The sequence below is a fragment of the Marmota monax genome, unplaced genomic scaffold (assembly GCF_021218885.2).
Source record: "Marmota monax isolate L192 unplaced genomic scaffold, Marmota_monax_Labrador192_F-V1.1 WCK01_AAM20220418_F8-fsc00019, whole genome shotgun sequence".
Taxonomy (NCBI): domain Eukaryota; kingdom Metazoa; phylum Chordata; class Mammalia; order Rodentia; family Sciuridae; genus Marmota; species Marmota monax.
In genome coordinates this window covers 9569224-9580333 of record NW_026695242.1, presented here as the reverse complement: position 1 = coordinate 9580333, position 11110 = coordinate 9569224, and the positions used below count along the sequence as shown (strand labels likewise).

General features: G+C 36.8%; 1 protein-coding gene across 3 annotated transcripts in view; it reads left to right on the top strand.

Moving 5' to 3' along the window:
* The first annotated feature begins 1346 nt into the window (after positions 1-1346).
* Ddx50 (DExD-box helicase 50) overlaps positions 1347-11110 on the top strand; it is a 34810-nt gene continuing 25046 nt past the window's right edge. The window contains exons 1-6 of one of the 3 annotated variants that reach the window (XM_046419857.1): positions 1347-1541; positions 4973-5026; positions 5391-5690; positions 8769-8844; positions 9331-9509; positions 10922-11039. In XM_046419857.1, coding sequence (XP_046275813.1) covers positions 1455-1541; positions 4973-5026; positions 5391-5690; positions 8769-8844; positions 9331-9509; positions 10922-11039 — 814 coding nt within the window. In that variant the 5' untranslated portion in view covers positions 1347-1454. Of the gene's footprint in view, positions 1542-4914; positions 5027-5390; positions 5691-8768; positions 8845-9330; positions 9510-10921; positions 11040-11110 lie in introns of all 3 variants that reach the window. The other 2 variants (XM_046419860.2, XM_046419859.2) reach the window with 2 other exon arrangements.

Here is an 11110-nt window from a genome sequence, read left to right as displayed (position 1 = left end):
CACAGAAATGCATAACTGATCTCATAACCTAGGGAGACGAAGATGCATTTTCCACCAACATTAACTGAATACTCCCTGTGTTCATAGTATTGAATCCATAAGGTTACATTTAAACATGTTAGCCCTTGACTTCAGGCCAACCCATAATTGCACAAAAGGCCTAAAGCAATCACTAATTTGAAGTTCCAGTTGTTACTCAGGACCAACCCTAAATTCCACATATAACTTTGCTAAGGCTCAAGTTTCATGCTCCTGTTAAAAGGCTTGTGTGTTAAAAGATACTGTCAAGTGTTTTATGAGACGGCCTTGCACCGACATCAGTTTGGTTTCTTGTTCTCCATCCAGGAGTACAGTTGTCTGGTTGAAGACATCATAAAGAGACATGGTTCTGAGAAGAAAGCCAGGAGCTAACATTAATGATATCAGAAAAGGTGACATGCTAAGACAGTTATCTTTTCTATTGATAAAAATTTTCAGTTGTATAAGATTGTGTTAAAGGATAGTTAATTCCCATCAGTAAAATAGTTTTACATTGGAAATACATAGTCTTTTGTCAATGACATTTAGGCTTGTTAACTTTAGCAGAAACTGTTAGGTTTAATTAAGAGCTTTCAGGTTGATGTGGCAGATCTTGGATTCAAGAAATAAATTCTCTAGTCCTGACTGTGCCACGGATTGTGTGACTTCAGATATGTATTCAGCTATGGGTTTAGTTTCCTCTCAAGTCAAATGGGAAGCGTCAGAAGCACTAACATAAAGCAAGAACTAATTTGTTGACTACAACCTGAGACTGCAGGCACGGACGTTCATCCAGCCTCCCTTTCTCCTGTGGCCCACGCCAGACCCTAGGAAGCCCCTTGACACTAACGCCTGGCTTCAGCCCTCGCGTGAAGCCGTTGGACGTTAACGCCTCCCGCCTCAGTGGGCGGGGGGAAGGCAGCTGCTTCCGGCGGTGAATGGTGAGGCGGCGCTTGGCGCTCGTCACCCACCTCTGCACAGTCGTGACCATGCGCCAGCCACCTGTGCGCTTCGGCCCCTCTCCATCGCCGTTGAGGAGCGACCTAGCCCCAGTGGTGCATGCTGGGAAGCTCCGAAGAGCCTCTGTGGTGCCATGGACTGTTCCGAGTGGGGGAGGGGGTGAGAAACAGAATCATTTATGCTAATCAGTGAGCTCATCCTTTATGGACATTGGGTAGGTTTTTACTCTAGAAGCCAATCACTTCACAATAGGGTGGGCCAGTGGAGATTTCTCACACTCATTGGGTGAGAGCTTGGAGCGGATAGAAGAGTTTAAACTATCCGGGATGATTTCCTCCCCCGCCGTGCGGTGCGTGTCCCGGAAGTGACGCACGGCCGTGGCCGGGCGGCCGCCCTACCCCCGCTTCCTTTCACGCTGTTGCTGCCCGTAGGTGGTAGTGGCCACTGTGCCCCGAGAGAGGTGGCGGCGGCCAGTAATGCCGGGGAAACTCCTCTGGGGGGATATTATGGAGTTGGAAGCACCCTTGGAAGAATCCGAGAGCCAGAGGAAGGAAAAGCAAAAGGTGCGCTGAGGATGGGCCGCGCCTCCTTATGGGCTGCGCCGGTTTGGGTGGGGAGGGGAATTGTCCCTGACCATGGCCTGTCAGGACCCAGTCCCAGCATCCGAGGGCCTCCGCTCAATCCGCGTAGGCCTTCTGAGGTCGCTCTGGGATCATTCCCAGGTCACACTCCCTACTTGGAGGAGGACGGCCCTGGGCTTTGGCCCGGCCTCCAGTGGCTCTTCAGCTCTTCCCACTGGCGTCTGAATTCTCCCAAGAGATGGGTAGACTCAAGCTCCCGTCACCGCAGAATCTCTTTTCTTCCTAAAGCAGGGAAGCCTGTCATTTGGTTCTTCTGGACTGTCTTAGAAGATGATTAAGAAAAAATGATTGTCTTGAATATGTTCTGCCTCTTTGTCACCCTGTTCTGTTGTGCAAGAATTTTGGGGAAAGTGATCTTAGGTTTAACTAGTTTATAGAGGATTTGAGAAATATTGTAACATCCAGAGTTTCTAGGATTGGGCTGTGGTGGAGATCGTGTTGGTTTTATTATTAATAACCCTTACTATGAGTATTTTCATTCAATCCACAGGTATCTATTGAGCCTAATTTGCACCAGACTCTGCTGAGTACCATGGAGTTTAAACTAATTAAGTATGAGAAATGGTTTTTCCCCTTGGGTTATAAGAGACCCCCCTTCCCATCCGAAAAAGAAAACTCTTGAAACAATAGAGGATTGCAAGGTGCTGAAAAATGCACAGGTACTGGAGACGTTTAACCTGGAGAAAGCAAAGCTGAGGAGGATAAGGTAGCAGTTTTCAAAGTCTAACGTTGGATGAAGTAAGGTTTATTCCATATAGTTCAGGAAAGCAGAAATACCTCTCCAACTTGTCGTTAAGGTCAACTTGCCATTCCAAGCAACCAGTTTTTCTTTTATTCTGGGGAAATATACAAAACTGAAAATTTACATTTTAGCCATTTTTCAGTGTAGTTCTAGTGGCATTAAATACCCTTATATTGTTTTTCAGCCATCACCACCATCCATCTCCACAACTTTTTTCATCTTCTCAAACTGAGGCTCTGTCCTTTAAACACTAACTCCTCATTCTTTTCTCTTCCCAGCTCTAGCAACCATTATTCTACTTTCTGTGTCTATGAATTGACTGCTATAGGTACCTAGAATCCACTAAAATGGAATCCCCAGTTATTTTAATTTTGGCTCCTGTTGAAACTTCTTTTCCCTTTTGCATCCAGATGCTCTGTTGAAGTTTAATTTATATCTTTTCTAACCACCCCAGTAATTTCATTTCCTTTTGAATTCTTGTTCCAATACTGTCTTTATCATGCAAGAGGCATTTATTGTACACTTCCTTGTGAAATTCATTTTTCCTCTCTGTATCTTTTTAAAATATTTCCCAAAGATTCTTGAGGAAAATAGCCATATTTTTGTCTAATATTTAATTATATTCTTGTATGTTGGTGACTTTCACATTGTAAGTTCTCCAGAAATACTTGTTAATTGCACTTTATGAAGATAAACTAGAGATTTGAAAATGAATTGGAATACCAACTAATAGAGCATTAGGCTAGTTTTGGTGTTGAGATGAAGATAACCTTGGTTTGGATTACATTGAGATATGAAGATGAGTTATAGGTTCTTAAAACTGGAATGCAGGCAAGGAAGAGTAAGGAAGTGTGTGTTGAAAGTCATGAAAATGGCATAGAAGTGTACATGGACAACAGAGATTTAAGGTGTATCCATAGAAGTAGGAGAAGAACCAGAAGATGTGACAAAAGTAAGAGAATAAGAAGGGCATACATCATATCAACTCACAAGGGTGAGGCAGGAGGATCACAAGTTCAAAACCAGCCTCAACAACTTAGGGCTGGGGATGTGGCTCAGTGATTAAGTGTCCCTGGGTTCAATCCCAGGTATCCCCCCCCCAAAAAAAAAAAAAATCCCTATAGAATATAATGGAAACCAAGGGAATCAAAATTATCATAGAGTTTCGGTCCAATATGAAATAATGTATTCACCTTGGGATGTTGCTGGGTTTAGACTTAGAGGTCTCACTTTGCCTTGTTCCATCATCTCCCTGCAATGAAGGGTCCAGGAGCAATTCAAACTCCAGAGCTGACTCTATAAATAATTTTGTTTTTCAGTAGAACTTAACGATATGGTGAGATGTGAGTTACTGCAATTAACCAAAGAGCAAATGATGTAACTGCAAAGCATTTTCACATTTTTATGGATAAGAAAAATTGTATGGTAAAGCACTCTAAAAATTGTATAAGTTTTTCGTGCTGGTGTTTTTGTTGTCACTCATCTCTACCATCTAATTTATTTTGAATATCTGACCAAGTAATTCTGGAGAAGTCCTAAATTTCTAAATCATTTCTTGTGGTCTGCAAATATTAAAACACTTGCCACCAGTTTGACTTTTTGAAAAAAAATTTTTTTTAGTTGTTGATGGACCTTTGTTTTATTTATTTATTTATATGTGGTGCTAAGAATCAAACCCGTTGCCTTAACATGGTAGGCGAGCACTCTACCACTGATCTGCAACCCCAGCCCCACCATTTTGGCATTTTAAAACTGAAGGTGCAAGCTGGGCATGGTGGCACATGCCTATCATTCTAGTGGCTCTGCAGGCTGAGGCAGGAGGATTGCAAGTTCAGTCAGCAATTTACCAAGACTCTGTCTCAAAAAAATTAAAAGGACTGGGGATGTCGCTAACTGTTGAGCTCCCCTGGATTCAATTCCCGGTACACAAAAACATATAAACAAAAAATTGAAGGTGCAGAATTGTGCCTTTTCGTTTTGTTCTTTTCTTACATTCTGTTATCTAGATTTTTTTTTTAAACTTCCTGGGTTATTGTTCTTCCATGGAAATATAGCAATTGGAATTTTATATCAACATGAAGCTTTGTTTTTCTTTGACCTGTTAATTATTAAAGTTAGGAAGGAAGCATGATGTGAAAAGAGCATAGGTTTTCCAAGTCAGGGCTAGATTCAATTTCTAGCACTTCCACCTACAGGAAATCCCACATGTGGATCTTTGGCAAGTACTTAACCTCTAAGACTTCTGTTTCCTCATCTGTAAAATGACAAAGGTAATACAGGTTCACTATCCCTTATCCTAAATCCCTGGAACTAGATGTGTCTTAGAATTCAGAATTCTAGGGATCTATAGAAGGAGAACACCCCAGCAGGGTGTGGGGCCTGTAGCATGTAATCAGACACCTTAATATTAAATATGAATAATTGCAAATGATGGGATAAATAAAAACTATAAATAGTCTCACATTAGTTCTATTCAAATATTGCCATCAAATGAGTTCAGAGCAGGTAAGGTTTTGACTCCAAATAAGTTACAAAAACACTTTCGGTTTTCAGAGCTTTATGGATATCGGAATTTCGGATAAGGGATTATGGATCTGTACTTCCCTCATAGGGTTGTTATGAAGATTTAAACAAGATAAGCCGAAAACACATTACACAGTGCTGGGTAGGTACTCAATAAATATTAATTTTTTTGCTCTTAGAGATGTTAGAAGTTTTTTTTGTATTTTAATTTATAATTTTGAGATTGTCATTTGGTTCTGAAGGAGCTATTTTAATTTTGCTAAAATTTTATGTTGTGATTAGAGATGGAATAGAGGCTGAATTCTTGAGAATGCAGGAGTTGGAATGACAATTATAGTTATAGGTAAGTCTTAGAGCTTGAATTACTAAACAGTCTGGATTTCTATCATGTAGGTTTTCAGTATAACTATTGGCTGAACTTAAGTGGTTGGGAAGTCATGCTGTAACTTCTCTAGAATCCTAAGAGGACACCTGTGACCTTTTTGTCATTGTTTCTTGGTCTACAGAGTGATAGGAGGAAGTCCAGGCACCATCATGACTCAGAAGAGAAAACAGAAACAAGAGAAAATGGTGTCACAGATGACCTGGATGATGCTCCCAAGCCCAAAAAAGCTAAAATGAAAGAGAAGTTAAATGGAGACACTGAAGAAGGATTTAATAGACTTTCAGATGAATTTTCTACATCTCATAAGTCAAGGAGGAAAGATCTACCAAATGGAGATATTGATGAATATGAAAAAAAATCAAAGCGAGTATCATCCTTAGAAAGTTCTACTCATAAATCAAGTGATAATAAACTAGAGGAGGTATGGATACTTTTAATTTTGCATTTGACATTATCCTTGAAATACAGACAAATGTGATGTTGTAAATTAAGAAGAATTGATTCTATGTTTCTTGCTTAGTACAGACTCTAATCCAAATGAGAGATCTATACAGCTGAAATCTGAACCTTTTTTCCTTTGGCCCTTGTTTCTTTTATTGTATTGTCATTTTTTGTGGGTGGAAGTAGAGGAATGCTCAAACTTACACTTTTTCTGTACATTTGGGTTCCTAAACAGTTTTTCCAAATTATTGATAGTCACGTACTTATTTCTTATGGTTCTTTCAGTCCCTGCCAGTACTGGGGCATTGACTTGACTTCCTGAAACAAGGTACAGAAGGCCTTTTGACTTTGTGTATTTTGCCTTCTTTTTTCTGCTTTTGAAACAGTAGCAACTTTAGATGATCTTTATGTCTTACTGTAACTTTCTGTTAAAGTCATTTGCATTTTTAAAACTAGAATTAAACATGAAAATGATCTGAAGAAATCTGTTCTTCTGGCTATTACATTTTGAGGAAGTGTAATAAACATGCTTAAGTATAGAATTTGCATTCTTGAACCTCCTGCTCTTATCAGTACCTGTTAAAGCAGTTATTTTCTTGGGCAGAATTTGTTAAAAAGTGTCTCACAGTTTTCCACTAGGAGTTCAAAAGCTGATCTAGGTGTTATAAATTGTCAAGAAATTATTTAGGTCTTCAGAAAGAAACAATGTTGATATTCTTGCTTTTTGATAATAATTTTTAAATTTGATAATAGCCGGTAATTTAATTTAAATAATAATTTTTTAAAAATCCCTGTTGTGGAGATCAAATGCAGGGGTATGCACTGAGCTTAACTTAACCTAGAATCCTCAGGTATTTTGGGAAAAAGATGTTGACTCCTTGTTTTTACTATATGGTGGGGTTTTTTTTTTTTTAATATTTATTTTTTAGTTGTAGTTGGACATAATACCTTTATTTTAATTTACTTATTTTTATGTGGTGCTGAAGATCGAACCCAGGGCCTCACACTTGCGAGGCGAGCGCTCTGCCGCTCAGCCCCAGCCCCAGCCCCTATATGGTGTTTTATTTTGTGTATTTGCTATTTGTCCAGAAGCATGTATGTTAATTTAGTAAGGCTCTATTAAATCTATATTGGCAGTAGTGGAATGAACAGATTGCTTTTTGTTGTATTGGGGTTTTTGTTTCTTTGTTTGTTTTAGTTGCAGATGGACACAATACCTTTATTTCATTTATTTTTATATAGTGCTGAGGATAAAACCCAGTGCCTCACATGTGCTAGGCAAGCGCTCTACTATTGAGCTACAACCATAGCCCTATTTTTTTTTTTTGGGTATGGGGCATTGAACCCAGGAGCACTTAATCACTGAGCCACATCCCCAGCCCTTTGTATTTTTTATTTTGAGGCAGAGTATTGCTATGTTGCATAGATCCCTGCTAAATTGGTGAGGGTGGCTTTGAACTTGCAATCTTCATGCCTTAGCCTCCTGAGTTGCTGGAATTACAGGTGTGCACCACTGTTTCTGGCTCTATTGGGGTTTTGCTTGAAATCATTCTCTGTATTATAATAGGCTTAATTGTCTATTGTTTCTGTTTTAGATCATAGATTTCAGGAGTTCTGCTTTTAGGAATTTATCCTAAGGAGGTAATTATGAGGTGTCCATAGCTGTATGAATAAGTACTCTTATCACCGGGATATTATAGATATTGGGGAAAGTTTTAAATATTCTAAATGTCTAGTAGTGTCTGGTAGTAGGCAATTGGTTTAATAAAATATGCTATGTTTACAGAATAGAATGCAGCTATCCCAAAAGGTATATAAGAATTTTAGAAAGATAGTTCTTTTTGTTGAAAAGATAAAAAGCAGATTTTAAAACACTGTATAAAGTATGATCTTTTATTTTTAAAACTTAGTGTGCATAGACTGAAGATTGGAGTGTGTTTTAAATGTAGTTTTAACTGACTGGATTATCGGTAATTTAAAAATGTATGTGCTTTTCTGAAATTTCTAAAATGAAAATACATAACTTTTAAAATTTTTCTTTTAATCTTAAAAGAGAACAGTATTGTTGTTTATGTAAATGGCCCACAATTTGAATTTGATATTGTCTTTTATCTGGTTCTTAATTTGAAAACTGCTATTGTGAGTGGTTCTGTAACTACTTTCTTTAAACATAAAAATTATCAAGTTTACTGGGTCTTTGTTCTGTATACACATTGGTACACAGAGTTTTTGATAGATGTTAAATGATAATGTTTTGCTCATCTATATTCATGTTAAAGAAATTCTTAAGCTTATAGAACTTTTCCGTGAATTAATGACCTATGGGGAAAAGTCCTTTTTTTTTCAAGTTGTAGTTGGACACAGTATCTTTATTTTATTTATTTATTTTTATGTGGTGCTGAGGATTGAACCCAGAGCCTCACAGGTGCTAAGTGAGCACTCTACCACTGAGCCGCAACCCCAGCTCGGAAAAAGTACTTTTTAAAGCCATAGAACAAATTAACTATTTTTGGAAAAAGTTTTAATTTCTCATTGTGTAATTTCTTCTTTTATCTTAGTATATAGACTTGTATTAATTTTCATAGTTAATATTATCTATAAGTATGATTTAGATTATTAAGTAACTTGTAATATGTTATCAAATGGAAAAATATTTTGATTTATGTAGTAGACATTTCTAAAGGGAACTTTATGGGTTGAATTAAACATTTTAAGATGTTTTACTAGGAAAATGGATTAAGTAAGCTTGCCATCTAAAGGGATACTTTTGAAATGAAAAGAATCTACTATTTTTTTTTTTAATGACTTTATTTATTTTATGTGGTGCTGAGAATTGAACCAAGTGCCTCACAACATGCTAGGCAAACACTTTACCACTGAGCTACAGCCACAGCCTCCCCTCCTAATTTTTAAGTTAATCTGTATAGGTTTTTGCAAGTACTAACTGAAGTTGATTAGGTAGCTTGTTTAGTAAAATGGTAAATAAGTAAAAGTTGAACAAAAACTATATTATTTAAAAAAAACTATATTATTTAGAACTTTTATTTCCTTTTGACAGACACTAACACGAGAACAGAAAGAAGGAGCCTTCTCCAATTTCTCTATTTCCGAAGAAACTATAAAGCTTCTGAAGGGTACTATGAATTTTAATGGATATGCAGCTGGAATCTATGACTGTATTTTATAAAACTCTTGTGCCTTTTTTAACCAAATAGAGAATATAAAAAAGAAATAGCTCTTTTTAAATTGTAGTTTACTTCATCCTTTTCAGTATTGATATAGTTTTTTTTTTGATCAGTATCTTTTTTTAACTTGTTCTTTTTATGACAGTAGAGTATATTTTGATCTATTTATAGAAACATGGAGTATATATTATTCTAATTGTCATCCCAATCTTGTAGTTGTTGTGATCTATTTTTAATCTTAATTGTTATATGTATTTGTCAGAAGTTCAGACTAATTTTGTTATAATTTGTGTTTAGGGTAGGAATAACTGTAAATGGTACTTGGTTGTGTATCTTTAGGCAGACATGGAGAAAGCAGGATTGTTGTTTTCAAATGAATATATCTTTTTCCTAATACTAGTCTTAAAGAAATATTTTGGAAATCTCATTTTACAGGTCGAGGGGTAACATATCTCTTTCCTATTCAAGTTAAGACCTTTGGCCCTGTATATGAAGGAAAAGATTTAATTGCACAAGCTCGGACAGGAACAGGAAAGACATTCTCTTTTGCCATACCCTTGATTGAAAGGCTCCAAAGAAATCAAGAAACAATTAAAAAAAGCCGCTCACCAAAGGTAATGGTTGTAAGAGAGGAAAAGCTCTAAACATTACTTATTTTTGCTCCTGTTATTAGAGATTTAACCCCAGACCTCATGCATACTAAGTTCACACTCTTCTGCTGAGCTACATCCCCAGTCCTGAAAGAGCATATTAGTCTTAAATACAAGTACCTTTCAGAGAAAATTAAGCCCTGTGGCAAAAGTAGAAATTTGGGTTTTAAAGCAAAAACTTGTTCATTTTCAAATAAAGAAAATTCAAGCAAAGCTAAAATGAAATCATTATTGCATGTGAATGTAATGTATATGGATTCATAGATGTCTTTGATAACTTTGTGTATTATGGAGCTTAAAATCTTACTTTAAAAGAGTACTTATACATAGTGTATTTAGTGACTTGTTTATCTGTTTTTTCAGTCCTGACTTTTTGCTTTCAAACAATGAATTTTCTAAGAGGTATTCCATTTATTTGGTCATCCAATAACTATTCAATATCATTTATTTTACTGGTTGACTTTTTGTGAAGACTGTTATAGGAATGGAACTGCTAGTCCATGTGGTGGCACTTGTCTGTAATCTCAGCTCTTGGGAAGCCGAGGCAAGAGAATCTCAAGTTTGAGGCCACAACTTATCAAGACCCTATCTCAAAATTATAAAAGGATCAGGGATATAATTCAGTGATAGAGTGCTTGGCTAGCATGTGTGGGACCTTGAGTTCAATCCCATTCCAGAAAGGCAAAAAAGTTTCTTTATTATGCGGGTGCTAAAGATCTGTCTTAATTTATGAATAGTAAAATCAACTAATAAAATTTTAGCTTGCGGTTTGACCTTTTAAGAACCTGTGTGTAGGGCTAGGGTTGTGGCTTAATGGCAGAATGCTTGCCTAGCATGTGTGGGTCACTAGGTTCAATTCTCAGCACCACATAAAAACAAATAAATAAAAATAAAACAACTAAAAAAACAGAACCTGTGTGTACTTTAAGGTTCATGAAAGTGGAGAAGAAAAAAAATCAGCATTATAGTTTGAATATGTATGTAACTAAAAGTGGTTACTATAAAGGAATAATGTGATTACAATCACTAATTAAGTAAAGCATAAGTGCCTTAGGTGGTGTAAGTGGTAAAAAGAGGGCCAAGATTATATATAAGAGGCTTAAGAACATCTCTGACAAAGTGACTTTTGAGGAGACTTGACAAAGTAGAGTATAATAAATTGTGATTGGTCTTATGCTATTTGTGTCATCTTTTTTTTTTTTTTAAGGCTAGTGCTAGGGAATGGAACTCAAGGCCTCATGTATGCTAGGTACTCTGTCTATAATATACTAATGACTTTAATGTTGAGATTCCTACTTTAAAAAGGGTGGGGTCTTCTAGGTTGCATTTTCATGTCTTTACAAAAGTATCTTTTGTTTTTTAAATCTCTCACCCAGGTACTTGTTTTGGCTCCAACAAGGGAACTGGCAAATCAAGTAGCCAAAGACTTTAAAGATATAACTAGGAAACTCAGTGTGGCATGTTTTTATGGTGGAACATCATATCAAAGCCAAAGTGAGTACCTGTGCATGATAATAGTGCAAAGATGCATTTGCTAAATGTAAAGGAATAATGTGAAGGCATAT